Below are 27,967 nucleotides of genomic sequence, written 5' to 3'. Positions count from 1 at the left end.
AAAAGAAATAAAAAAAAATTAAAAAGAAACCATATTGTCCAGTAACTTAACAAGGATGTACTGGTCTCTTAAGGTGGCTAACTAGCCATTCAGTCTTTTAAAAAATATCTGGTTATTAGAGTTTTTAACACACAGATGGGCTCTAGGAGAAACAGACATTCTGCTTACAATCCTGATTATCCTAAAATCTTCAAAAGCAGGAACATGTGGAGTCAGAATCATAGAACAGTTTGGGTTGGAAGGGACCTTAAAAATCATCCAGTTCCAACCCCCTTAATGTGATCAGGGACACCTTTCACTAGACCAGGTTGCTCAGAGCCCCATCCAACCTGGCTTTGAACAGTTCCAAGGATGGGACATCCACAGCTTCTGTGGGCAACCCCTCACTACCCTCACTGAGAAGAATTGATTCCTAATACTCCATCTAAATCTACCCTCTTTCAGTTTAAAGCCATTCTCCCTTGTCCTGTCACTACATGCCCTTGTAAAAAGTCCCTCTCCAGTTGTAGGCTTCCTTTAGGTAGTGGAACGTGCAGTAAGATCTCTCCAGAGCCTTTTCTTCAGGCTGAACAACCTGAACTCTGTCAGCCTTTCCTCACAGGAGAAGTGCTTCATCCCTGTGATCATCTTGGTGGCCTCCTCTAGACTCACTCCACCAGGTCCATGTCCTTCCTGTGCTGGGGACCCCAGAGCTGGGTGCAGCACTGCAGGTGGGGTCCCACCAGAGCAGAAGGGCAGAATCCCCTCCCTCACCCTGCTGTCCATGCAGCTTTGGATACAGCCCAGGACATGGCTTTCTGTGCTGTGAGTGCACATCACTGGGTCATGTCCAGCCTCTTGTCCACCTCCATGCCAAGTCCTTTTCGGCAGGGCTGCTCTCCATTTGTTCATCCTTCAGCCTGGATTTATGCTTGGGATTGCCCTGACCCAGGTGCAGCGCCTTGTACTTGCCCTTGTTGAATTTCTTGAGCTTTGCATGGACCCACCCCTCAAGGCGGTCGAAGTCCCTCTGGATGGCATCCCTTTCCTCCAGTGTGTTGACTGCACCAGCTTGCTGACGGTGCCCTTGATCCCAGTCCGTGTCACTGACAAAACATAAAGGGGTTGCTGTTCATTCTGTTGGATTGAAAGTGCTCTGGGGTATTTACTCAGATATGCCCTACTCCCACACAGAATAATTTAGAGATTGGTAAATTTTCCTCCTTAAGATCACACCACTGAGTTACCTAACAGTGATGCTTAAGAGCAGTGTTTGTAATGATTTCTTGGCATTTCCAGCAGGTTCTGCAGCCTCTGTCCCTCTGTAGTGCAAGTGCCTATGAAGGCCTGCTAACATTGTTGTGTAGTACCATTCACTCTGTGCATTTGTCCACAGTGGTGTTTCTGTAGCATTTTCAGAGCACATGGGTGATAATTCTAACACAGAAGATAATTTAGCAGTGTGTTGGCTGGCAATGAAAGCTAGAACAGGTCATTTACACCTCTGCAAGGGCTTGAATCCAGCATTGCATGTTCTACTTTGAATTCACATCATTTTAAGCTCCCAAAGTGATCATGACTAACTACTTAACACTTTTTTTTTTCCTTTTTTTAATCCATTTGAATTCTGAGCATCAGTTTCCTTCCTGGGACTGTTTTTTGATTCCTGGATGACCCAGGTGCTTCATGAATGGAGGTTACTGGTGTTTGTCCATCTGGTACAGCCACAAGTGTAAGTGCTCAATAACATCTATCGTCACATAGTTGTTAATGGAATTCTAGTGGTGTGACAAAAGGTGACCAGTCATTTCTAGATACATCTTGCATAGTGCAAGTACCAGTGATTCCTTTGGAATTCCTTTCTGGAATAACAATATTCCAGAAATACTGAGGACCTGTCTCCCCCTGCAGCCAGCAACTAGAAATTTTGTATTGTAAAAAGGGGAAGGGAAGGGGTGGTGGGTGAGATTTGCATAATGTGACAAAACAGTGCCTAGACTCCACACTAGCAAATTCTGGATAACATGCCATTCCTTTTACAAATGGCTTATAAATTTAATTACAACAGGGGGATTGGGTTTGGGCCTTCCCTTACGTAGAGGAAGTACCACACTGTTGTTAAGCAAGAAGGTAGTATCTCTGATTTTCTCATAAAATAATCTGAATTACTCATGGAAATACAGGACTGAAGTGCAGTTCGGAAGAAAAAATTAAGGTGACTAATGAAACACACCTAGGCTGCAAAAGATTTGGAGCATCTAGCGGGAGACTATTCCTAAATATGGATCTTCCACCCATCAGAACCCAATGAGATTAATTTCCAGGAGTGCAAAACTGAGGTATTCACCACCTGTTAAATTTCCTGCTGGACAGCTGAAGAGTGGTATGGACTGACCTTAGTCTTCATTGTCAAATAGATTATGAAATGGAGCTCTTGAGGGAACCTAGGGACGCTGTAGCTCAGCATCAGCTTTTGGGATCTTGGAAATTTTGCTGATGCAGTTGTAGCTCCGTAGCAGTTTTTATCAAACTGAATGTGTACAAAATGAGCAGAAAAAGTAAATTACTTCACTGATTTAATGTGTTTGAACTGCAGTGAACCTGCAAGCATTATTCCCGTATCTCATAATCACTCTGGGTTAGTCAGGGGACTGCGAAACAGTAAAAGCTTAAGGTGGTAAGCAGCTGGAGGATGGCACATTACCAGAAATGAGATCCTGTCCTGAAGATGGAATCATAGAATTGGTTACCTTGAAAAAGGCCCTCAAGATCATAGAACACCCTTTAACCCAGCACTGCCCAGCCCACCACTAAACCATGTCCTCTAATGCCACATCTTCACGCCTTTTAAATACCCCCAGGGATGGTGACTCAGCCACTTCCCTGGGCATTCTGGCCCAAAGCTGCATAGCTTGTGTGTTGCTTTCCCCACTGCAGCACGAGGAGCCACGTAGTAAAACGGTGACGTATCCAGGCAGAGGTGCTCGGCCTAGTGCCGCTGTATCCTGTTACCCACCATGACTTGCCCGTGAAGCTGGCACAGGAGGCTGTTCCTCTGTCCTCTTGCCTTCCACCAGCTGTTGAATCTGGGAGTTAACCATCCCATTACTACAATGATAGCCCTGCCCTGGAGCTATCTGCTAGCCTCTCTGTCCAGGCTATCTTGCCCCACCAATCCCCAGGGACAATGGGGGAAAATAGGTGAGCCAACAGGGACATAGCAGATGGAGGTTGTAGTCAGCATTAAACTAAGTATAAATGCAGACTGAGCCACGCTCCAGAGGTGATGGCAGTGTGCAGTGTTGTGTAGGGGCCTGCAGCACCTGATAACCCCTCCAGTTTACTGTTCTCCATCCCATATTTCACATGCCACCTTCCTCAGTATCGCTGTCCTTTACTCAACAGACAGTAGAGATTAGTTTCTTCTGATGCAGGGGCTTATAAAAAATGTTAATGCACTCTTCGTCCAGTCCTGCATGATGGTTCTTGCTCTGTGGTTTTTTGCTTTGATCACTTTTTTCCACTTGCTTAATAAATTCTCACACTGTTACTGCTTATGTAATTATTTGTTCTTTTCAGCAACACCTGAAATCTGTCTTTCCCTGCAGCTTGCAAAATTGGGAAGCAGCAGACTGCAGCTGGAAATACAAGGAAAGAGAATGTTTGCTTCTGGCCTTGGCTCTCCTCTTTATCCCTGCTTTTCCCTCTGTGGGCATATAATGGAGCCAGCGGGCAATTAGAAAATTCTCTCATGACTTACCTCTCCTGGCTTTGGCTTTTCACTTCCTTTTGCTGGGGAAACTGTAGTCCCAAATTCTTTCCCTAGGTTCCGTGGTGCTGCCAGTGCACTGCAGGCAAGCAGAGTCCTAGGAGATGCACCATCGGGAAGGCAGGATTAACTAGCAACAAAGCAGGGCTGGACACCTGCAAGTTCACAAAGGGCATGACAGCAGCAGGAGCTGCCATGGCTGTAAAACCGTTTTCCCAGGCTGAAATGATCTGACAAGTGCTGACTGTAGTAAAGTATTGATGGTGATGCTCAGTTAAGTGCACAAGGGTTAGAAATAGTTCCAGGTGCTGGCTCAGAGGGGCTGCAAAGAAGGCACTTTCACGGCACTGGCCCTCAGGCACCTTCAGCCCGTCTCGAGCCTGTCTGTCTCCATCTCTAGAAGGTGGTAGTGATACGCAGAAAAGACTCTACAACTCAAAAGTTGTAAAGTAGGTATGTTTATTGCAGCGCCAGCCGCATGGGGGGTAACCCCCAAAACGCCATGTGTGCCAACTGCGGTGCTCAGCTTGAAATATATCTGGTTACAAATTACATATACATCAGGGTACACAATGCACCTATACATATTCATGGTCTGTCTCTGCTTATTACTATAATTAGCTTAACGTCTTACTACGCCTGCGCAGTGCCACCTGGTGGTCGCAGCCTGGGATCTCCGGGATGAAGTAAGCAGTCTACCTCAGATTTGAACTCTTCACCTTGCTTCCTTGCGCGTGCTCTTTGAGGTCCTGGTCTCAGTCCAAACCCCAAAGCTGATTCGAGCCAGTTCCAAGGTCCGAAAGTAGGATTTCTGGTCATGGTTTCTTCCTCTTACCGATGGTCTGGCATCCTATCCTTATCCTCCTGTACATCCTTCCCCTTTACCTGGCTGGTATAGTAAATGTTTAGCAAGCACCTGCAAAGTTTTGCAGTACTAGCAGTACCCACAGCAATTAACCCCTAAAATCTAGGCCCCTTGTATCAGTAGGTGGGGGGGGACTTTGCATGGAACCACTGTAACTTTTCAAATTGCTGCCTTCAAATCTTCCTAAGCTCAAACTGGTTTGCAGCAGAGCAATGGGAGTAAAGAACTACCACCACCTCTTTTCAGAGCTTTAACTACTTGTATTCCCTCAGAGGGATTTGAGACTATAAATATTTTTTTACACATCTTGTTCTTTTTTTACAGTCCTTGCCAGTGCTGTGCAATATGCTTCCATTTCTCCCCGAGCTGAACAGAACACCGAAGCAAATAAAGCAGCCTGCCTTATCCTCCCCTCTGGCTAGAGTTCCTCTTCTGGACTTTGGGATTTAGCATCCTTTGCCAAATTCAGTGGGTGAGGAAAACTACATGTTGAATGAAGGAAAACTCTGCATTTTTACCTGTTTACAAAACTGTTGCTTCATGGTTAAGTGAAAAGCTTCCCTTCCCACCACCTGAGAAGCCTGACTACCACAAGAGTGATGGGTGCCTGGGTGGGAGTTTGAGCTGGTTTTGGAACCCCCCCCAGTATCACCAGTATGTGCACTGTAACCAGCTGCCAGTGCTGCACATCACCTTTTCTGTGAAGCAAATGAGAGGGCACATCTGCTTTCTCTGTGTTTATTGCGTTACACTGAAGCAAACCAGCATGTGGTTATTTGCAGTTATTAGCTGATTATTTCACCAAGTCTAAGGAATACAAAGAAAAGCAATTAAATAGTTCAGTACCTGGTTAGCACTGAAGGGAGGCTCAGGCTGTGCGACTGGACAGGATGAGTCCCCATGCCAGGCTGAGCCCCATGCCAGGCTGAGCCCCCTGTGCTGCCCATGCGATGAGGCAGCAGCCTCCATCAGCTGGGTGCATTTTGGGTGCACAGGAGCTAGTGAGCTCTACTCTTGCCTCATGTGGGAACGCAACCCAAGTAATTTCCTGGGAGTAACCCGGTGAAACCCACAGCCTGGAGATGTTCATCCCTGCCCAGAGGGGTCCAGTGATGACCACACTCAGTGTTGTCATTCCTTGTGCTGAAAGCTGCTCTGAGAAACCAAGGTTGGGTGACTCTGCTGGCTCATGCAAGATGGGACTTTGCTCATGCCTCTCCCAGGTGTTAGTCATTCCCATACACCACTTCCCCCTTGTCACACAAAACAATACTCATGCCTCTTAAATAATGACCTCTACCAAGATTCTGGAGATGCTTCAAAATGGTCTCCTTCCTATCATTCATGAGGATGGAGAGGTGGTAGGTGAGCCAAAGAGCTGCTGGTGCTGTTGGAAGGAGCAAGTCTTTTAGGAATAGAAACCTTAAAGTCATCATCTTAAAATGTAGTCTTCAAGGATGGTGGCCAGAGGAACCCACCTGAAACACTGGAACTGCAAAGCACATCAGGATTTTTTGGTTGACTTTGATGTATCTGCAGGTTTTGTTTAGCTGTAGAAACTCAGTTTGCTAAGGAAATTATTGACATTGATACCTATATTGTATAAGCCTTTTTTCTTGCCTTTTTTATTTTTAAATTTTAATTTTTCCAGCTGTGGCTGGGGGCCCAAAAGCAGCAAATCAGTGCTGGCAAGATGTTTGAAGAGCCTGGAGTATGCACAGCCTCACCAACCCTCCTCTTTGTAGATATTGTTCAGGTGGGTGCAGATTTCATTGGTCACCTTCTCAAAGGAAGCTTTGCAGTCTCCGCCAAATTTCTCCTCCATCAGTTGTAAGATAATGTCACAGATAATCTAAACAAGGAGAAGGGAAGAAACAACCAGTGTGACTTTTCTCCACATTAGAGGCATAAGAACTTACATATCTTGTATATCTTTAGTTGGGATTCTTGGAAGGCAGAAAGGGGTACAAGAACAATTCACAGCACATGGCCTGCAGAGCTTGTAACAGGGCATGGAAAATAAGGTGCATTATAGCATTCACAAAAAAACTGCTGGTGGTATTTCTAACTATCCTGTATCTAGTAAATGTTGACTGCACCTATCACTTAAGGATAGCTGTATAGGCCTGATGTGCTTTGTCCATCCACTGCAATCCTTCTCCTGGCAGAGGACTTCCCCAAATGTTTAGAGGCCACAATGAGCCCCCTTGTTGGACACCTTTGGAATACATGGCTTGGGAGGTAAGTTTCTTCCTGATCTTTCCTGCTTCTTAGCTATCTGGCACTCTGAAGCAGAGTTCATTTGTCCTTGCAGTCACTAGGTAGGTGGTATACTTTGAAATGCCAACTCCTTTCCTGTGCAGCATTTATTGTTCTGTGTGCATCTTTACCCTGAAAAACTATTTTCAGCCAGAAATCATCACTTATTTTCCCACTTTTTGAAAATTTGGCCCACTGCTTTTGAAATGACCTTCATTTGGAAATAATCTTTGCCAGAAGGTGCCTCTTTTTGCTGTGTAAGGCAGATGAAATAGTTATAAATGCACTCTGCTAGTGACCTTAGGTGGATCTGGGCAAGTAATTTGATCCTGTATTTATTATTTGTGTTTGTTTAATGATGACAATGCTGTTGCCATTGTTGTTCAATAACAGCAGGTTTAATTATCCTCGGAAAGCTCAGTTCCTGTTACGAGATAAAAAATACATCAGGGACTGAAGTCCAGTGTTAAACTGCTTTTCTGTATCTTGTTATTAAATGGCAGGTGTGGGAATCTGACTGCACTGAGAAAACCCACTACAGCTCATGGGCAGCTGTGCAGCTCCCACCTGAGCAGACCTGCCTGCAGCACATCTGCTGCACAGCCGTCTTCCCCACCAATGCCAGATCTCTCACTCCTGCCATCTTCCACCATCAACCATCTCACCTTCCACCACCTCGATTCTCTCAGGCATATACATGTATTCCTACACACAAGGCCTGTTTTCCTCAGTTGCACCCTTCAAAGGGGAAAACATGCCCTCCTCACAATTACACCCTTTGGGAAGAGGGCTGCTCACTCACCCTGAAGTTTTTGGGGTCAATCTTCAGCTGGGTGGCATGTTTCTTGCCGAGTGGGGTCACTATCCCAAGAAAAGCCTCAGAGTTGTCCAGGTGTTGCACCATGTTGTTGATGGCACTGAAAACCTTCTTGCCATGGCCCCTGACTTGATCTGACTGTGTCATCTCTTCGGCAGAGTCCATGCCTTTGAAATGTGTGAAGTAGGATTTGGTGTCTGGGTGCTCGGTAAACATCCTGTTAAGGAACGAGAGATGTTCTGACTTGTGGACCAAGGTATCAAAGCAGACATGGCTACACCTTCCGGGCCTTGCCTTATGCATTTATGCCCCTTTTCTCCTTCTCTTTATTAGAACAGACACTTAGGCATTCCTTGTTTTTCCTTTGCCTTTTGCACCTGTGCACAGCCCCCGTGCACATAGCAGCCAGTCCTCTCTCCCTTGCCTCTCCCCAGGGCATTTCCTTTGCTCATTCCACCTTAAAACCTACAATGAACTTATTCTACTGCTTCTAAAGTAAGTATTTCCTCAGTGTTAACTCTGTTACTTTCATAGAGCAGTGGGAGCACATTCACATAGGGTGACTGTGACAGTTCACATGACTGTGACAGCTTAATATTCCCAAAGATGTTCTGGACAGCGGATATGAGCACTGTGGTACTGGTGGGTGTTTTCATGGAGAAACCCTACTACTGGTTTTGTTAATTAACCCCTTCCTAGAGTCCACTGCAAAGCTTTCTTACTGCCTGTGATGGATTGTTGTTTGAGTTTGGGGTACTGCTCATTCCGTTTATTCAAAAGGAACACAATCCGGTGTGTTTGAAATTACCTTTGATCAATTACAGTCATCTTGGTCAAACTCTTAAAGAAAGCAGTTTGCTCCGTTGGGTAAACTGGTTATCCACCTGAAATACCCATAGCAAATTCCACATTGCATTTCACAAAGTCACAAAATGATTGGACTTGAAGGAACCTCTGGATGTCACCTGGTTCAACACCACTGGCAAGCCAGTTGCCCAGGACCATGGCCAGAGGGCTTTTGATCATTTCCATGTATGGAGACTCAACAACTTCTTTGGGCAACTTGTGCCAGTGCTCAGTTGTACTCAGAAGTAAAAAAAGTGTTTCCTGGAGTTCAGAGGGAACCTCCTGTGTTTTGGTTTGTGCCCATTGACTCTGGTCCTGTCTCGTGACACCACTGAGACGAGCATGGCTCTGTCTTCTTTGCACTCTCCCTTCAGGTTTTTATGTACACATTGATAAGATTCCTCTGAGCTTTCTGTTCTCCAGCCTGAACAGTCATAGCTTTTTCAGCCTTTCTTTATTGGAGAGATACTCCAGTCCCCTCATCATCTTCATCATCTTCCTTGCCCTTTGTTGAACTCTTTCCAGTATGGCCATGTCTCTCTTGTCATGGGAAGCCCTGAACTCTTCTCTATAGGTGGATCTGGGGTTGTAGGACACTAAAGCAAAACCTTTTAGAGTAAATTACTCCAGGGAGGCAAACTACTGGATGCTGCTAACGTTTTATGGCTGCATTCCTGACCCTAACTGTGTGCAGGTTGTGTTGCCTGCAGAAGGAAAGAGCAGCATGTAATAGTTTGTGAGGGTAATCCAGGCACAAGGTGTGATGTACAAGAAAGCCAGAGTGGTGGGTAAAGGTCTGATAACCAGAAATAGTGTTTGAACTGATCCATGCTTATGGAGGCGATGTAAGTCCCAGATGAGAGTGGAATATGTGAAAGGTGAACAGAAGAGAGGGAAACGCGATGGAAACTAAGAGAGGAAAGCCCACAGAAAGGGTATAATACAATGGAACAGATGAACTGATGCTGAAGGAGAATCAGAAGTGAAATACTGAGTTTAAAAAGAGTTTAGAGATAAAGAGGAAGAGGGAAATAAGGCCCATGTTTTGTTCCCATTCTCTTTCATACCACACTTTCTTTTCATTACCTTACATGGGTGAAGAAATTGATCTTGTCTCTTCTTCTTTTCCCACCCCCTTACCCCTTTCCTTTTATTCTTCCTTGTGTGGATTGCTCTTCTTCCCAGCAAAGGCTGCATGAAAAATATCAAGACATGCTCCCAGGCAGTATCTCCATCCTTCTTGCTGTTTCCTCCTTCACCCCTCTGGGGCAGCAGTTGGATGGGCTCTTTCCTTACCTGACCAGCACAGTTGTCCCATTGTCCTCAGCATCCACATATATCTTCTCCCAGGCACTGCGGGCACTTTGCACCTCTGCTTCAGAGAGCGACATGGTGCAGGAGATGTTGGCAACGGAGGGTGCAGCAGGAAGAAGGACAGGGAGGTCCTGGCAGAGTCTTTCTGCTCCAGTTCTCTCCTCAGGGCTCTCTAAATACTGCCCTGGGGATTTAAAAGATCTTGAAGGGTCTCTTTGTCTCCATTCTCCTCAGTCACATTTCTGCAGGTTTTAGAGTTACCTAATCGCTTTTAATCAGGAAAGAAACCAACCACATGAGGAGGGAGGACTAGCCCCGTAGTCGTAGGTCAGGTGCCAAAGCAACGGTCTCACTGTCTGAGGAGAGAAGGGAAAAAAGGCAGTTTTCAGTGGGGAAAAAAAAGATCAATTCTCTTCCCCTCTCACCCCTGCCAAAGCCAGTGCTTGGGTCCTCTTTCCTGAAGGTGATCCTTGCACAAGAACAAATTTTCCTGGTTTTCTCCCAAGAGTGCTGCTGTGCTGAGGGCACTGTGGTGCCCTGCCATCCCCTCTCCCTGGCACTCTGTGGTCTTTCAGTCAAAGATCCTGTTTCTAGCTCCAGCAACTCTCTCCAGTCCTACCTTCATGCCACAGTCACTGCTTTCCCCACAGCCCTCTGGTTTAACAGGGGCTCACCCCACAGCTGCTCCCAGCCTTGGCTCCATGAGGGTGGGAAGCTTCACCACCCCAAAATGACAGCATTGCAGGGATGGTGATGGCAGCATGACACAGCATCCATGGCCATAGTGCTCTGCACAGCCACTTCATTTTAGCACTGGAGATGAATGGTGCAGCACAGCCAGGCATTTCACTTTCCTAAACCTCTTGGCTTGCAGCTGGGAGCCCTATTCTATCTCTGAGCCCTGCCTGCCTGGGAGAGAGATAAGGGGCTGGAGAAGGGCCAGCGTGGAGCTGCAGACAGCAACTCTGGGCCTGTTACAGTCACTTGGAACTGGAGGCAAAAAGTTTTCATGGATTATCCATGCAATGCCTGGGCTTAACCTCTGGCAGGAATGTTCTGGTTAAGCCCAGGGCACACATGCAAAATAAGGGCTAAGGGGCTTGAGAAACTGCTGTTGGATGCTGAGGGCAGACAAAACCTCATATTGTTTGGAGTGGTTTAGAGGAGGGAAGGAATAGGTGTGAGGGGAAAATATGCAGCATGTCAGGATAAACCAGCCTGACACCCCAAGGCAGAAGGAAAAGTGCTGGCTGCAAGCTCACAGAGACTGACTGGTCTTGGTGGGGTTGTGTCCCACTGCTACTGCTCCCATTGAGGGAGGCCTCAAATGACTTCACTGAAATTTGTCCCCACTTGCCTCCCTCTCCCTTTTTACCACACAGCAAACAAAGAGCAGTCTGATAGAAAGCTGCAAAGCAGTTGTGGGTGCCCCATCCTTGGAAGAGTTCAAGGCCAGGCTGGATGCGGCTTTGAGCTGCTTGGTCTAGTGGAAGGTGTCCCTGCCCATGGCAGAGGGGTTGGAATGAGATGGTCTTTAAGGTCCCTTCCAATCCAAAACATTCTATGATTCCCTAGGAGAATTCTCTGCTCTCCCCCACTCTCCTCTGGGACATTGCAGTATGAACATGTTCCACCCCTTGATACATAGTCAGACATCCTGTCCTGGGCCAAAAAATACCTGTTTTGAGTTGAGAAATTTCAATCCAATTAATTTATTGCCAAGTAACCAACCAACCAACCAACCCTCAGATGCCTCACTTCCCCCTGTCCCGTTTCCTCACCCCGTGCTGCAGGTTACAGCCAGACCCTTTGGTGAGACGGTGGGTGGTCCAGGAGCTGTGGTAGGTGCATGGGGATCCCTTTGCTCTTGCTTCTCCTTGTGTCCTACTCAACTGCTCCAGCATGGGCTCTTCCACTGGTCATCATCCCACTGGATACTGTACCTGCCCTGGACTTGTTTCTCCCTTTTCAGTATTCACTGCCCATTCTTAAACATTTTTCCATGGAGGCACCCTAAACTTACTTGGTTGGTCCAGTTTTGGGGTGCAATTGGGTCTATTTTGTCTGGGGCCAAGCCAGGAGTCAGCAGCACAGGGCAGTCCCTGACCAAAGTAATGACATCTCCCCTCAAGCATGTCACCACACTCTGTCTGTGATGTGCTTTTCTAGTCTTCCATCTTCTGGTGTTACTTCCACTGTTTTGGAAAATTATCATCTATTTTCCCCTTGCATGATTTGCTGAGTCCTTGTAAGATGAACACAAAAATCCTTCATAACGTTTTGACATCTCTAACAGAGCTATACACATCTAAGCTACACCTCAGCAATCTCTAGCAATTGAAAAAAAAGCTCCAGAAACCTATTTATTTTTGCCTGGAAATGGAATAGCTATGAAAAATCAGCTGTTTAATCATGAAGTCGTTGCTGACACCTCCCCACGTGTGGGCAAGAGGACGCTTGCTTGGTTTATTTCTTTTTCCTCTCCCGTGGTTTGTGTTGGTTATCATCCCAAAGGAAGTGAATCCTCTCAAGTGTAATTTCTATTGCATGAAGAGACATATTTTCAAACGGGGGTGAAGCTCCTCAGGACGTTATCCCTAAAGAAGAGAATCCTGGTGTGCAAAAGCCAATCAACACATTGAGTCGAGACATGATTTTTTTACAAATCTGCAGACTAGGGTGCTAGGCCAGGCCTTTTCCAACCTTTTGGAAAACAAGCACAGTCATTTTTACAAAAAGGTAACCAAAAAAGAAGCATACAGGAACAGGAGATGGGTCACTCATGCTTGTATAACAAAATTTTTAAGGTGCATGTGTTGATCTCAGTCCAGTTCAGTATCCTATCATCTCCACATACAAATTCTCCTGGGGGTGTGTTCTTTAACATTATAATAATCTAAGGTAACTTGAGGTTGTCTTTACATCCTACCACCTGTTGCTAAGTTATAGTTTAACCTTATTTTGTTAAACCTCTGTTGCAGTTTCTGCTTGAATATCTTTGAACTATTACTCGTCTAGGACATAAGGATTTATAGCATTCTCTTCCTGGGGTCTCTTCATGGTTTCATTGTTCCAGCACATCATATCATAGTTTCAAGGCTAACTTACAGTTACTGTGAACTTCTTGTGAATCTTTAACGTCATCTGACATCAGGCAGGCAGGCTCAGGCCGGGGAGGCAGATGACGCTGGGAAATCCAGAGCAGGGAACAAAGTGTTTGAGCTGTGGCCAAGCCACTCCTTTCCCTGTCCCCAGCCCCAGGGGAGAAGAGGGTGTGCCTCCCATTGCTCTGCAGGGAAATGGTATCAGTACTGAGAAGTGGGGGTTGCTTTCTCTCAGTTTCCAAGAAATCACATGCTTTAGGCAGAAGGCAGCTGGCAAGATCCAGTCATAGAAAGGGGTGGCACCTTCTACTCACGCAGCCATTTAGGATCCAGCAGCCTTCCCACCTCTAGAGCACATCGATGTTCTGGTTACAGGCACTGCAAACCTCACTGTCTTTTCTTCTTGAAACTTGGGGATCTGTGATTCTGTGATTTTTAGCATAATCAACCCACCTTATTTTATTGTTCAGCGGGGTTAATTCCCAGCTCAGCAGACACATCTGTTTCACAGGATGGCTGCCAGGGGCTCAGCAGCTGGGACTCTTCCCAACACCTGTGGTGGTGTCAGGCTGAGGGTAGAGCCCCCCCGTATTGCCAGGTTTCAGGATGCTTAGCCCAAGACCCTGACACTCAGTGCTGCTTTCACAGAAAGGACAAACACCTGCATCTGCTCATGCTCAGTGTCTGAGGCTATCAAAATAATCAGCTCATCGAAACAAGCGAAACTAGGAGCTGCAGTCACAACTGTCAGTGTCAATGTCTGAATCCCAAAGCCCACATAGCACATGGGTGGGAAAGACCTGGAACAGTCACAGGCAGCTTTACCCACTGCCACTTTCCCACACCATACTTCTCTCTCCCATTCCAGGGTATTAGTGGGCTCGGGTAGAGCTGTGCTGGGCTTTGCACTGGTGAAATTACCAAATGCAAAGGGTAAGAAAAAAGCATGACTACTCAACTTCTTAGGACCTAGCCCCCAGAATGGCCCTTACAAAGTGTACAGAGGGGTACCACCTGACATGGTAAAAATGGACACAGGTGTCTGTTGTGAATATTTTTATTGCATGCATAACATTTTAAATGTGAAAGCAAAGGTAGTAATTTCAAAATCGCTCCACTTCTAGATAGCATAGGGCATAGCAGATATACAGATTAGTTCTCTGAATGCTGCTCTCATGATTAACAACATTCACTACATGGCTGGCAGTAACTCTAACATGATCATTACAACTAATAAGGATGCCAGTGCTGAGTTTCCTTGCAGTGAATCCAGCTAACCAAGAATTTGCATTGGTGGAGGCTGGTGTTCAGCAGAGAAACTTTACATCCTTAGTGAGGGGGGAAAAACCAATTCCACAAACGCCAGCCCACCCCTCACCCCCAAACATTGGTGTGCTGACAACACCATTTTGGACACAAACCACACATCAGCATAAGGGTTGCTATGAAGAAAGTAAACTCCACCTCAGCCAGACCCAGCACACTGCTGGACTGCATCCTTTTCTTGGTACAAATTTATGCTCATGAAACTTACACCATGCTGAACCTTTGCACAGGTGCTGCAGGCAGGAGGCAAAGAAATTAGATTTTGGAAAATATCAAGCCCAAATCAGAGAGGCAGAGAGTACCCAGAGCTGGACAGAGGCCTCAGGCAGCAGCATAAGCACTATTCATATCTGTAATGTTACAATCTGGCATTCATATATGCCCAATTAATGAGATCAAACCACCCAGTCCTTTAATGGAAACAACACTCGCACAGGTTTTGGACACAAGCCCCTAGACTGGTTCACTCAGCACCCTCATCTGGGACACTGGAGCTTTAATGACACACAGTTTATGTAAGTGATATTCTGAAGAAAAGAGAAATCCACTCCCATGAATGCCACCCCCACCAGATTTAAACCTGGACTCCAGCTAAAGAGACCCAATGTGAGAGAAAGAGATGTGTCTGAAAGACACCAGGCTAAAATAAACAGCTATGGGCTGCTTTATGTGGAAGTTAGACAGCAGTCCAGAGGCTTTGCATCAAACACAGGCAGGTCACAGATGATTATATTGGTGGTATGGACTATTGAGTTCAGAGATGCAAGCTAAAAGGGCATAAGATGAAGCAGCAGACAAACCTGCTGTCAGATACAACAAAAAGTGAGGTGTTGGACTGAAAGGATGGTTGGTAAGGAATGGAAGGAACCAGACAATCAGACTAGTAGTTTTCCTGTGTAAACAGAACACTGCGTGATGGACTTATTGGTCCAATTGCCTCCTCTATTGTAGAAGTCATAGAATTGTTAGAATCATAGTGGCTGGAAAAGATGTCTAAGATCTGTTCAATATGTCGAGCATTCATTAGATAAAAAATCTATTACAACTGTCTGACTTTCTTGGGAAGTAACATCAGTACATGTGGCTTTAAATTCAGTGAGCCCAAATTTAATCTCCATCTTCAGCTTGCGATCTCTCCCCAGCTGTGTGTCTGGAGATGGCACTACACAGGAGCCAAGCTTTTCCATCCCATCCTCATCTACATACTGAGCATCCTGGTTTTTTGTACAATAGAAAGCAAAGACTGCATGTGTTTGATCTGGTTCTATTGGATAGAAATTATAGTAAGCAACTTCATTTATATTCAACGGCTGCCCAACTCCCACCAATTTCTTGAAGAGGTCTGTGCAATAAGTATAGCCATCAATTTTTGAGACCTTCCGTTTACGGATGTCATGGATAGCATCATCAAATTTCTCACTCACTTTTACACCGTATGTCCTACAGCTGATTCTTGAGGTAACAATGTGTGGATTAACTCCAAATAAAACAGCCCCTTTTGCAATGGCCAGCTGGGCCTCTGTGGGACAAAGGATATGATACTTGCTGCTAAAGGCCTGACTGACTGCATCTCTCAGGATGATGCTGGACGCAAAGCCTCCCACAAGCAAAATGTATTGGACTTTGTCCATCTCAGGCTTGCAAAGAATTTCCCTCAAAGCACAAATGATATTGTTGATACAGTAGTCAAACAACCTCTTCATTTTCTCATATGTAATCATGATCGTCCCATCACACCACACAGCTCCTACTGCTTTTTCAAAGAACTGGGAGATGTCCTTCTTGGACTCTGCCACTCTGACCAGGTTGCAGTAGCAATGTATGTAGACTGCCTCCCTGTTAGCAGAGCATTTCTGTAGGCCAAAGTTGTACATCATATTTTGTAATTCAGAAGGGTGCTTCTTTACATATTCATCCCATACACCATCACTGAATATTTCCTTGAGGAAACTGGTGAAGTTTTCATCCACTCTGTTGCCTCCCCATCCACCTCCAGTTGCCTTGTGTAACTCCTTTAGGTAATGGTTTTCTTGGATCTCATGTACTGTGATGTCTACAGTGCCACCTACACATGCAGACACAGACACACACAGAGACTCAAATTAATTGCGCTGTTTGCTTTAAAGTACATTAATTTCCACTGAATTTAATCTTACCTTCTGAACTCCCAATTCACAAATGTGCTTTTCTGCTGCTTTCTTTCCTCATCCTCACTCTTCTACTATTGCCTGTACTTCTCTAGATTTCTTAAATTTATTTATTTTTTCTTTTGTTTAAAAGCCTGGTCTCACAAGGCTCCTACAGTTATTTCTGATAAGAGCTGGATGCTCCGACTTGCTCACTGAACAAGCTGATCTCCTGTCTGATCACAAACGGAGACTGGCCTCCTCACATAGGTCATGGACTCCTGACCAGTGGTGAGAAGACTCTCAGGAACTTGCAGTCCTCTTGATGCTTTTTCGGTATCTGTTCACAACCACCAGACTGTTCTCGGCAGAAAATTCACATCACACCAAAAAACCTCAGGAATCTAGAGAAATTACTGAGTAGTGCTTCATCAAATATTCTTAATGATTTACTCCCCAGTGCCTGCTAGCTCATCTCTTTGGTCACTTCACTGGGCACTAACTACAGTTGCTCCTAGAGAGGAGGCTGTGAGCTCAGGCTACACAAGAGCACGTGGCGCATGCTGATGGTTGATGCTGGGACCCGGTGCCAGCTGATCTGGTGAGAGGACAGGACCTTGTGTTGTGACTGTCTGGCCTGAAGAGCACTGTAGTGTGAGACACAATCCTGTTGTTTTCTCCTATTTTTCTGCCTGCTCACAAGATCTCATTAGGTGAGAAATAAAAATAAGAACCCCAGGACAAGCACAGCAGTGGAATCTGAGCTCTGGGACTGCACTGCAGACCTTTGGCCATACTGTGAAATTGCCAAGCACTGTGCCCAGCAAAGATGGTACCTGTTAATCAGGGAAAATTTTACCTCCACAGTCAACAACAATATACTGGATCCCAGGGGAGTCTTCAAACTTCTTCTTGTCACTGCTGTCTGCCATAAACCCTTCCTGTGGAAGCTGCTTGCACCACAGTGATGCAGCTTCTGGCTCCAAGGCAATGATCAGCTTCTCAGAGAGCATGCCAGAGATAATTCCTGCCTAACATCAAAAAAGAGAAGAATCAGTTCAAGGAAAGGGGGTGACATTACTGCTGCATGAACATCACCTGCTAGGGAGACTATTCTCACCCCAGCAGCTCATGCAGGGGTGGTGGTTCTTGCACCGCTGATCTCTGTGGGCCTCATTTCTATACGGCGGTGGCAGGAGAGGGCAGAGCTGTTGTTACTGCTAGTTTGGGACATCCACTCCCTCACCACCCTCAATGTGGAAGATTTCTCTGCCTGATGGACTGAAATTTGAAATACAGGTTTACATGTTGAGGGGTTCCTTTGCCTCAATGGGCAAAGAAACTTCCAAAGGTAATATGAGGAAATGGGGTAACCCCTGCTTTCACCTCTTTTGCTGCCAGACGCATGAACTGCTTGGCGGCAGCGCTCCATATGGCTGGGACAGTAAGGACCCAGGTGATCTCCTCCTGGTCATAGACAGTTTGGAAAGAGGCCTCTTGAATGGTGTTCAGGGCATGTTCCTTCAGGTAGCACAGGCTTTTGGAAAAGACTGTCAGGGCAGGAAGCAACTTTCCGTTGCTGGCTTTCAGCTCCATGCCAGCTGTGACATTCTACAAAACAAAGGCCCAGAGTCACATGGTGCAGTGCCTGTATGACACCTGTCCCCTTCACACCGAGCACTGCACAACCTAGGGCACAGAAGGAGGTCCTGTCTCCAAACCTGAGTGAACTCCCAGCACTGGCTTCACTACTGTGGCTAACTGAGTCTAAGTGGCACAGGTCAGCTACCAAACTGCTTACCCACCACACCTGTGATTCAGTAGGCAAAATGTCAATGTGCTTGATAAGTCAGCTGTTTCTCCTAGGCCAAATTTTGTAAAGACCCTGTAGATCCTGTAGATCCCTGAAGAGCCAGTGGGGGGTGATTCTGCAATGAAAATTTCCTTCACCATTTGCTCCTCAGATGGAGAGAAATAGTTCTGAATTAAAACCTCTCTCCACCCTCCACTGAAAGTGAACGAGAACCAAGCACTCCAAAGGTGACATTGTGACAGACCACATCATTCCCAACTTCCCTGGGGAGGAAAATCTTCAAAGAGGCGTCCCACCCACCACAGCACCCAGTTCAGCATTCATGACTTAACCCTGGGGGATGCCAAAGAGAGGACATGAGGCTTTTCCTGGGACTGGCTCTGTGCTCTGGTTTAGTCTATGTGAAGCCCTGTAGGACCCCAGAGCACAGAGAGGAAGGTCCTAAGGTAGCCTGGTGTTTGGCTGAACAAGCAAACCCAGATAAAGCTGCAAACTATTCCAAACTAGCACAGAGCCTTCAGAGAGAAATGATAAAGCCACTGCAGGCTTTAAGGACAGCTGGACACCCTTACATTAGCTTCAGAATAACACTTCAAGGGAGGGAGAGATAAGCTGGGCGAGCTGTATAACATGGGATGAGCTCTTAGGAGATCTCAGGGCTGCCCATCTCCTTTGAATTACAGGAAATTTCACTTGATCCTTGTTCCCTGTTGAGGACTGAAGCAGGGAGTCCCAGAGGGAGACCAGTTTCTCTGCCAAGTTCGGGAACAGGGCAGCTGTTTTTTAGGAACATGTCTTTGCCTTCACCCAGGTAGGCAGTCAGGTTTTATTGTCTTCAGACAAACAAGAAACATCATAAAGGACCCATGAAGCTATCAGCAATTACAAAAATAAATAATTTCTTCTTTGGTTCATCAAAATACTCTCTGACTTGAGTTCATTCATCCCCATTAACCAGACTTACTCAGCCTTCTTCATGGATTCTCTAGCCCCCACCCCTCAAATAAATGAATAGCCCTGACCCCCATCAGCAGTAACTCTTCCACCTACCGTGTTGTACAGCTGCATCTTGAAATTCTGGAAGAAGTACCAGCTGTCAGCTTGGCTGGAGGGCAGGTTCTTGTACTTCATCACAGCATCATAGCCAAAATACTTGAACTCCTGCTTCTGGTTGAACAAGATGCATGTGGGCGTCTTTGGGGTCCTGAGCCCATGCTCTGTTCCCCAGTAAACCTGGCGGATTTGGTCTGTACCTGAAGCAAGAGAATAACAGTACCCACTGTAGGATGTGCCAAAATCTATAGCAACAACGAAGACTGACTGGCTGGCCATGGCCACTGCAGTGCAGAGGTGTGCAGCTCTGGGAGCCAGAGAGGGGTAAACAGATGGGACTGGACTGAAAGGCTTGATATTGCAGAGAGAAGGGCAACCTTCCCTGACTTTATTGGCTGGAGAGAGATATGACTCTAGACATCCTGTAAACTGCGCCTTTTCCTGTAAAGAGGCAGGGTTTGCTTCTGTTATTCAAAACAGCAAAGTGCCTTTGTTAGGAAACTGATCAGTAGCTTTCTGCACTCCCAGCAGCAAGGACAGTCCCTGGTGCTGCCCACTCATTTCAACAAACATTTTCTGCTGCTGCTGTAAAGGCATGGAGACATCCAATGCTTCTGGCTACAGAAGAGAATGGATGGAAGGACAGTGTGAGGACAGTGATCCCAGAAAGACGACTGCAGAAGGCAGCAGGTAGGTTACACAGGGGCTGTCTCTGGATGAACTTATTTAACCTTCCTAGGTCTGAATATTTCTACAAAATTTCTTGGAGGGTTGCATGAGTGCTGAACTGCAAACATTTTCTGACTGTGAAATATTTCAGTAAAAGCTCTGTTTCCTACTTCCTAACCTTTCTAGCCATCACAGAAATGGTTACTGTCCCCAAATTCAGCTCAAGTTCAACTCCGAAGTGTGAGGCAGTGCAAGAGAAAATGAAACTAGGAAGATCAGCATAAAGAGTGTAACAAGATATGGGATTTTGGGACTCAGATTCTGAGCTCATCAATTTTGCAGGAAAAGTCTGACTAAAATGCAGATTTTTTACTGGATTGTTGAGCTTAAAAAACAAAACAAAAAAAGTGTCTTCTGTGAAAGACTGAAAGTGAAGTGATTTAACTGGAAAGGAATCCATCCAAGTAAACAAAACCAAAATGTGCTTTGGTGGGAGGAAGTAATGCTGGGAGAGAAGGGCAGCACGGTCCCTTGCAGCAGCTGTGCAGCCTTCTATTGGCATAAACCAAAGGTAAAGCCTCATGCTGAGGCTTTCTCTGACATCTGGTGCAGGAATGAACTTTCTATTTGTTGGGGTTTTAGTTCTCCTGTTTTCTTTTTCTCTTAAAGGCATTTTCCCCATACATGTTGCCAGGGGGACAAATTACTGGGTGCTTAAGAAAAACAAAAGCCCTGGCAACAGGAGTGGGGTGCATCTGGCTACTCTCTTTCACCTGGGTTTGTGGGCAGCCAGTTCCCGGCATTTGGACGGAGAGAGAGGCTGCTTCTTCGGCTGCCTGCCTGCCTTCCTTCCTTCTACCGGAGACACGCCGGGATCCCCAGCCCGCCTTCCCTGCCCCGCTAGGAGCCCGGCTGTGGCCGCCCTGCCCCCGCTGTTGCTTCGAGCCTTCGCTGCTCTGTAGCCCGGCTCGCCCTGCCTGCCCAGACCTCCGGGGGGTTCCCACCGCAGGTCCGTAGTTTGAATACATCTCCTCTGCCACCCGGGATTTGTGCTCGTCCCTGCCGTTCCAGCCTGCTGTTCCTGAGAGCCCGGGATCAGCTGCCCAGCGGTTTGTGAAGCCTTTGCTCCATCCTTCCCGGGATCCCAGGGCACCAGAGCCGCGGGTTTCCCGAGCTCGCTCCGGAGCGCCCCCTGCAGCCGCGGGGGAACCATCGCACCTGCCCTGCTCACCGGGAGCCGCCAGCGCCCCTGCCGGCTGCGAGCGGAACTGCACCCGAGGGGAAAGGGCCCGACAGCCGAGAAGGCTGGGGCTGGGTTTGTGCTTGCTGTTACTGCCATAGTTGTTGTTGTTTGTTTGACCGGTTATACACATAGAGATATATAATAGTAAAGAACTGTTATTCCTGTTCCTCATATCTTTGCCTGAAAGCCCCTTAACTTCAAAATTATAATAATTTGGAGGGAAGGAGGTTGCAATTTTTTTTCTTCTATTCCAAGGGAGACACTTGCCTTTCAAACCAAGACACTACTCCACCTGGATCCAAGCTCCTGGAGCACCTTAATCTGGGACTGTCTCTGTAATAATAGTTGATATTTGGGATCCTCATTAGGAAACAGGACACAGAGAGCAGTTGTACTAATAAAAAATGACCTTGAGAACACAGAGCTTTGTACTCCTCTATTAAAAACCCCACACTTGTACATTGCAAAGTTGGTTTTAGCAGAACAGTCAGCTGCATTTGCTGTTCCCCACACTCTGCAGGTCTAGGTTGAGTTTGTTTTTCAGGAGCTGTCCCTTTATCTTGCCCACTTCATCCAGACCTAATGATGAGTCAAACCCTCCTGGTTTTGGCATACACTGGTCTGTGGAGTCATCTGAGCTGTATCAGGCAGATAATGCTGACTGACTTGTACCAAATCTGCACCCCTGTGTGCCCTTTGACCTGTCTCTGATCTGTTTGCTGGCATGGATGTAGCCATGAAGCCTCTGCTCACAGGACTGGCTATTATAAGGTACTTGTTTCGAGGATGTGTTCTTTTCCCCTTTCTTTATAAGAATTCCCTTTTCTTTTTTTCCTCAGACATACATCTGACACCTCACAGCAGCCATCAGTCTATGGAGGGCAGACTTCAATCCCGAAGGAAAGGTCTGAAATGATGAAAGAGATGGATGAAAAAATAAGGAAGGAAATGTTTGAAAGGATGAAAGAGATGGACAACAAAATAAGGAAGGAAATGTTCGAAAGTATGAAAGAGATGGACGACAAAATAAGGAAGGAAATGTTCAAAAGGATGAAAGAGATGGACGACAAAATAAGGAAGGAAATGTTCCAAATGACAAAAAAGATGGACAACGAGAAAATGTGAGAGTCCAGCGACCAGAAATGACACTGTTTAGTGTGGCCCCTGACAAGAACTGTAGCTGGTGCACACTAGGGCAGGTGGGACAGAAGATGATAAATCAGCCAGACACAGGGAGGGCTCTGAGTTAGCAGCAAATTTTCTGCAGGCCTTATTGGGAACCCAGAGCAAATTTACAGAAGCTGATTGATTTGCCCCATGTAATATGCAGATCTTACACTTTGGGAGTATTTTATTTGCACTGTTGATATTGATTCATGGAATCACAAACCACCCACCTGGCAAGGAACAGCCTTGAGAAGTGTTGGTGTCTAGATTTCTTTTCCCTATGGGTTGATCAGAAATTGGAGGGAGGAAGTTTAGCTTGTGCATTTTTTAAGACTTTATTGCATACCTGCCCACTGATTGAAATGTGGTTTATTATTTCTTTCTTCCCCCTATGGATGGATGGACAATGAGAACAGAACTTTGACTGACCCTATTAATACACCACTACACCTTCCAGATAGTTACAGCAGGTACTGTGATTCTTTATATTAATAATCAAAGAGGGGGAAATCATTATGATCCTTACAACCACACTTCCATTTCTTCTGATGTAAATAGCTCCCCCCTTGATTTGAGCATGAATTCTGGGTTGGAGCTTTCAGGGGAGGTTGTTCAGCTCCCCTGGAGATTTTCCTGGATGCTCTACACTTTCCCACCTCAGAGCTTTTTTTCTGGAATTCAGATTATTCAACAAGGGCATGTCCACTGTTGTCCCAGTGTCCAACAACAAATAAGGAGATTTCACAAATCTGTTTCAGAGCATTTCCTGGAAGGGCAATCCAAATACAGCAGCAGAAGGAAGAGGAATATGAGGTGCTGAAAGAGAAGAACAAAAATCTGGAGTCAAGGTAAGGTATTTATTCATATTTTGGACGTACTGTGTGTTTCTACACTGAAAAGCCACATACTTGTTGCTTCCTCCAGTGCTTGGGGACTCTGTTTCTGACCAGACAGCCCAGACACCTTCTCTCCAGACTTTCAACCTAACAGCATCTCTTTGTAACTGACTTCTTGAAGATGGCTTGGGTTGTTCTGCAAAGAGAAGGAGACATTCTCAGGGTAACCAGTTAAATAAAGAGTAAAAGAAACCAGTCTCCAATGACATCGTTGAGATACCACTCTGATCAGATTCCACTGTGATCATGCAAAACTGAGCTGAGGAAGCACTGTTTCCCACACAAAAGCTGCTCGCCAGCTATATAGCAGAGTTGAGAAGTGCATTGTACAAAACATGGGATGCATGAAACAGATTCATAGTGAAACAGTTATGTTTACTCATTATTTCATCTTGGCTTAGATACGTTTTTTAATATCCTCCTTGACCTAGATACCAAGAGCTCTTGGCTAAAACGATGAGCATGCACCAACACTCTGAGGACATCAATGACCCTTTGCGTTTGTCTGCTGTGCTGGAGAGGTATGAGATGCTCCAACTACAGCAATGGGAGAAAGTCAGGAGCTCCATGCCCTGCCGTTGGACGTATGAGCAAGGCCGTCGCATCATTAAGGTTTGTCCATTTTCTGCATCTGATTCTTATCAGATCAATATGGTGCAGCCATATAGCAGCCTTTGAGTATTTCTATTTCTGTACCAGAAAGGGTTGGGGCCTAAGTTTGGGTCTCCAGTTTTCCAACTCAGCAGGGCCTGTGGAATGCTGTAGTGATCAAACTGACAGTGACTTTCTTCCTCCTGCCTTTCAGAAGGACACATTCAAATACCAGTCCCATCTCTGAAACATGTTAAGCACAAGTGGGAAAACAATCCACTTTGCTTATGCTGGTGCTTGAACTGATAGCTGGGAGACCTCATTTTGATGTCTGACTCACTGCTCTGATGCTAGAGAGATCTGAAGGAAAATACCAAAGTGGTATTACCTAAAAGGACAAGACTGAGATGGGGCCATTATTAGCATTGATTGTGATGATAAGGCCCGACAGATGCTGAAGAATGGGCTCCAATATGCAAGCAGCTTGATGAAACAGTTTGTTTCACAGCTATGGAAGACATACTTCAATCAATTAGCAGCCCTACAATTTACTCTAATGCAGATGTGTTCTCAGCACATGCTTTGCACTTTACACCTCTGGTTTCACTGTGATTGCTGCTGTAATCAGTTGTTGTCTTTGCACTGCAGAAGCTGTTTGATGCCTGTGAGAAAGATATACAACAGAGAACAGATGACATACTTAAAGCTCTTGACATTCCACTTTGGAATAAGGCTTTGACTGAGGTATTTCATGTTTCTGTGTAAAAGGGCCATCAGCATCTGCCATTCATTTAGAAGTTTGCTTCTGATAAGGACACTGCTCAAAATCTGTCAGCAGTGACACTGGGGATAACTTCTGAGCTGAGAGGGCTGGGGGTGTAGAAAGCTAAGTTCCATCACCCCTAGGTATGAGACCATCACTGGATAAAAACCAGGTCTCTTTCTCTCTAAGAGTTAAGTTATTCCAGGGAGAAACAGGGAGCTGGACTTGTGGGAGCCTTCCAAAATGATATGATTCTGTGTCCCATGATACACAGCCATACACTGAAAGCATGTCTGAATTGTCCATCTGGATGAGGCACATGATGAGTGCAGAAAGCATTTTCCAGCCCTATGTTGCTTTTATACGACCTTCCTCCAATGCCTGGAATGAGTGACTTCTCCATTACTGATTGACACAATCTGAGAAACAAAAATTCCCAGTGCTTGTCTTACCACATGATAACAGCCTGCTTTGTGCTGATTGTTCTGTAGGAGACGATGCGAGAAATAAGGAAGCTCTTTCGGCAACCCTATTACCAAAACTACCCAAAGGTTCACTCCGAGATTGTTCAAGTGAGTAAAGATACAGCCCAGGACCGGGGCAATGGTTCAATTTTCTGTGCAGCTTGTTAGTTAAAAAATGAGAGGTCTCCCTTCTGCTTGAGGTTGTTTTCCACTTGTGGTCAGGTCCTTCCAGCCCATATACTCCCAAAACATTCTCATGTACATGTAACCTTGTAAGGGAGGTACAGCAGGACAGGCAAGGTTGTGCCCTCGCCAACAAAGACACAGCCATACTGGACCCAAGCAAGGAGCAAAGAGCAAAGGACCAGTGGTAGTGATCAGGGTCAGCCACAGACCAGTGACCACTGGGCAAGCTCACAGTGACCAGCCAGGTCAAGACCGAGCTGGGAAGTTGGTCTGTGGGTCAGGATCAGCAAGGCTGGGCACAGGCATCCCAACATCACAGCTCAGGCAAGCACCCAGCCACCACTCAGCTCCTGGGTCAAGTGGTGGCCAATCTGGGGGTGAAGATGAGGCTTCTCATAACTCCTTCTCACACCACCCTTTCTGCCAGCTTGGCTTTTATTGCAGGAATTGAATACAAGGTTATATGGCCGTGCTAAATCTGAGCTGGCCTTGAACACAAGCAGCCAAACCCCTGGCAAGGCTGAGGAAAGCTTGCAGAGGCTGTTGATGTGCACAGAGCCCTGATACCTGCTATCCATATGGACTAGTCTCTAGTGGGCTTTTTTGTGGAAGATGTGACATATAGATCACAGATATATGAAACTTCCAAAGAGGAGATTCCTTCTTTTGCAGCTTGCTGGGCCTTTCCAAAAGCTCGGTCTTACCAAACTCCTTGCAGATCTCTCCATGAAGAAATAGAGACAGGTGCTGGATGCTGGCACAATCCAGAAGTCAGGACTTAGTAAATAAAAGAACCTTTCAAGCGACCCTGGGACCCCTGCATTTCCTACTCAGAGAGTACCAGCAGCTTTGACAAGTGAAGTTCTTGAGTGCTTAGTTTATGTGGAACAGCTGCACAGAATGAGAGTGGGGAGGCAATGTAACAATACATCAACATAACATTACAAAGCTTTGAAAAGTGTTCTCATATGATTTTCAGGAAGCTGCCATTCTCACAGGAACTGAAAATCAAACTGAAAGTCAGTTCCTGCTGCAGTGCTGCCAAATTTATTGTTTGCTGCTTCTTCAGGATCCACCAGTTAAAGCTGAGTGGAAGATGAACAGAAGGTATTTAGAGCATGTGGACAAGAAAGATCCAGTGTACTGGAAAAACCCATCACTTCTGTGGCCCATAATGAAACATGGAGAGGATGTTGTTGTGAAAGGTGTAGTCTGGGATCAAAGGAGAATGACTTGAGAGTCTGGGTAATTGCTAACTTAGCCAGAAGATGACACAGCTGCTTTGCAATACTCTGCTTTTCCTTCTCCCATGAATTTCCTGCTTTTCAGAGCTAGTAAGTTAAGACATTCCCCACTTGGGACACCTAGGATAAATCATTATTAATAAACATGTATTAAAAATTGAAGCTACTCCAATTGTCTCCTCACAAAGGCCACCTGCCTGTTCACACTCAGCTGCTTTCCCATGTCTGTACAATTTACCTCTCCCGAAGCCCTTCAGCTACTCACCTGCCACAGCTCTGGACCAAAGAGCTCTAAAAGTTTTATTCCATGGCATAAGGGGGATGCAGTGAGGCAAATGCGTGTTCATGTGACTTCGTGTGACACAGTATTCTGTGAGCAACTTGAGAATTACCAAATAAAAAAAGACTTTAAATTCTGCTGTGTGCCTGCCAAGTCCTTTTCTCCAGTTCTTTTTTCTAGTCCATCAGCTTCCTTGGCTGCACAAACTCCCTGGGATTTTCTCAATAGGCCCCAGAAAGAAAGGCAAATTTCTGTGCAGCTCTCTGCAAGCAAATTGCTCTGCTTCTCTTAGGAATTCAGTATTCCCTAAGCATGTTGCAGGTCACTGACAACATGAGCTGGGATCCAGGTGTGTGCAAAAAAATTGGCTTTTAAAAAACTGGAGTATTCATCTTTTCCAGGCTGTAGAAGGTAAATGACAGGGAAGTTGTCCAGTACAGGCAAGTAGAAGTTTCAGCATGACCCTGAGCCAAATGCCATGTGATTATACAGGTAAAATACTACACATAAGGCAAGTTGCCATGCTCTATTTCTTACCTGCTTAGAAACATTTTAGCCTAATTTTTTTTTTTTTTTTTGTGGCTCCCTGTCTGGTCCTATGCTGTGCATCAGTTTTATCTCTGAAGCTCATCACTTCTGCATCTCCTCATGTGTGTCGTTTCCTTTGATTTTTCTCTCCTTAACATCATTTTTGCTAGGCTAAAATACTCAAGTTGCAAGGCCTTATCTTTCAAAGACTGATTTAAAAGTCTTCAGAAAGCTGAAAGCACTGCTGCAACCATTCTAACACACTCCACATACACTTTCTAGTATCTCCTAACGTCAGAAGCAGGCTTTTTGCTCTTCCTGTGTCACTAAAACTGTTGGGAAAAATAAAACTTGCTATCTAGAACACTATTGTGTATCTTCGTAACTAATACATACATGTCTATTAAAGGAATTCACGAGACTAAGCGCTGCTTGTTAAAAGATTTTCCCAATATCTGTACAGCACCCAGCAGAATCCAGCAGACCTGGGCTCTGAGACACTGCTAAAACACCTTCTCCCTATTACGTGCTCAGCTGATCTTGAAGGAGCAACAATTTCCCCCTCCCTGCAAAAAGTGCACCTAGGGTGCAGTACTCTTGACACAGTGAACAAACCGCTAAAATCAGAGGATTTTTAACCTCTCACTACAAACCAGGTACTTCAT

The 27,967-nt window shown here is 45.7% G+C and overlaps 3 protein-coding genes across 8 annotated transcripts; 1 reads left to right on the top strand and 2 right to left on the bottom strand.

Moving 5' to 3' along the window:
• Window positions 1-685: 685 nt before the first annotated feature.
• On the top strand, window positions 686-26,912 carry LOC125325055. 5 transcript variants are annotated; one of them, XM_048301746.1, is made up of 9 exons: window positions 686-1,711; window positions 19,803-19,961; window positions 22,023-22,304; window positions 22,767-22,820; window positions 23,109-23,198; window positions 23,678-23,858; window positions 24,486-24,581; window positions 25,092-25,172; window positions 26,320-26,912. In XM_048301746.1, exons 1-9 carry the CDS (start codon window positions 1,650-1,652, stop codon window positions 26,485-26,487), a joined length of 1,173 nt encoding a protein of 390 aa, XP_048157703.1. In that variant the 5' UTR covers window positions 686-1,649; the 3' UTR covers window positions 26,488-26,912. The 5 variants fall into 5 exon arrangements, with proteins under 5 accessions (XP_048157703.1, XP_048157700.1, XP_048157702.1 ...); XM_048301743.1 differs by having other exon boundaries at window positions 26,230-26,912; XM_048301745.1 differs by lacking the exon at window positions 22,767-22,820 and having other exon boundaries at window positions 26,230-26,912.
• LOC125325059 (cytoglobin-1-like) lies at window positions 4,191-10,049 on the bottom strand. The gene is made up of 3 exons (XM_048301755.1): window positions 9,832-10,049; window positions 7,675-7,906; window positions 4,191-6,465 (listed from the first exon to the last, which is right to left on the bottom strand). Exons 1-3 carry the CDS (start codon window positions 9,924-9,926, stop codon window positions 6,337-6,339), a joined length of 456 nt encoding a protein of 151 aa, XP_048157712.1. The 5' UTR covers window positions 9,927-10,049; the 3' UTR covers window positions 4,191-6,336.
• On the bottom strand, window positions 13,995-19,646 carry LOC125325054 (heat shock 70 kDa protein 12B-like). 2 transcript variants are annotated; one of them, XM_048301742.1, is made up of 5 exons: window positions 19,472-19,561; window positions 19,269-19,385; window positions 17,792-18,016; window positions 17,265-17,436; window positions 13,995-16,344 (listed from the first exon to the last, which is right to left on the bottom strand). In XM_048301742.1, exons 2-5 carry the CDS (start codon window positions 19,347-19,349, stop codon window positions 15,284-15,286), a joined length of 1,539 nt encoding a protein of 512 aa, XP_048157699.1. In that variant the 5' UTR covers window positions 19,350-19,385; window positions 19,472-19,561; the 3' UTR covers window positions 13,995-15,283. The 2 variants fall into 2 exon arrangements, with proteins under 2 accessions (XP_048157699.1, XP_048157698.1); XM_048301741.1 differs by having other exon boundaries at window positions 19,269-19,646.
• Window positions 26,913-27,967: the final 1,055 nt, after the last annotated feature.

The sequence above is a fragment of the Corvus hawaiiensis genome, chromosome 4 (assembly GCF_020740725.1).
Source record: "Corvus hawaiiensis isolate bCorHaw1 chromosome 4, bCorHaw1.pri.cur, whole genome shotgun sequence".
NCBI lineage: Eukaryota > Metazoa > Chordata > Aves > Passeriformes > Corvidae > Corvus > Corvus hawaiiensis.
The sequence above is the reverse complement of the archived record's forward strand: the minus strand, read 5'-3'. Positions and strand labels throughout refer to the sequence as shown.

Coding starts and splice junctions, on each gene's coding strand:
- LOC125325055 (XM_048301743.1), top strand. CDS start 1,650: ATGACCCAGGTGCTTCATGAATGGAGGTTACTGGTGTTTGTCCATCTG. Junction 23,859..24,485: donor AAGGCCGTCGCATCATTAAG/GTTTGTCCATTT, acceptor TTTGCACTGCAG/AAGCTGTTTGATGCCTGTGA. Junction 24,582..25,091: donor GGAATAAGGCTTTGACTGAG/GTATTTCATGTT, acceptor ATTGTTCTGTAG/GAGACGATGCGAGAAATAAG.
- LOC125325059 (XM_048301755.1), bottom strand. CDS start 9,926: ATGTCGCTCTCTGAAGCAGAGGTGCAAAGTGCCCGCAGTGCCTGGGAG. Junction 7,907..9,831: donor GGGACAACTGTGCTGGTCAG/GTAAGGAAAGAG, acceptor GTTCCTTAACAG/GATGTTTACCGAGCACCCAG. Junction 6,466..7,674: donor TTGACCCCAAAAACTTCAGG/GTGAGTGAGCAG, acceptor CTCCTTGTTTAG/ATTATCTGTGACATTATCTT.
- LOC125325054 (XM_048301741.1), bottom strand. CDS start 19,550: ATGGCCAGCCAGTCAGTCTTCGTTGTTGCTATAGATTTTGGCACATCC. Junction 17,437..17,791: donor TGCGTCTGGCAGCAAAAGAG/GTGAAAGCAGGG, acceptor TTTTGATGTTAG/GCAGGAATTATCTCTGGCAT. Junction 16,345..17,264: donor TATTGTTGTTGACTGTGGAG/GTAAAATTTTCC, acceptor CTGCATGTGTAG/GTGGCACTGTAGACATCACA.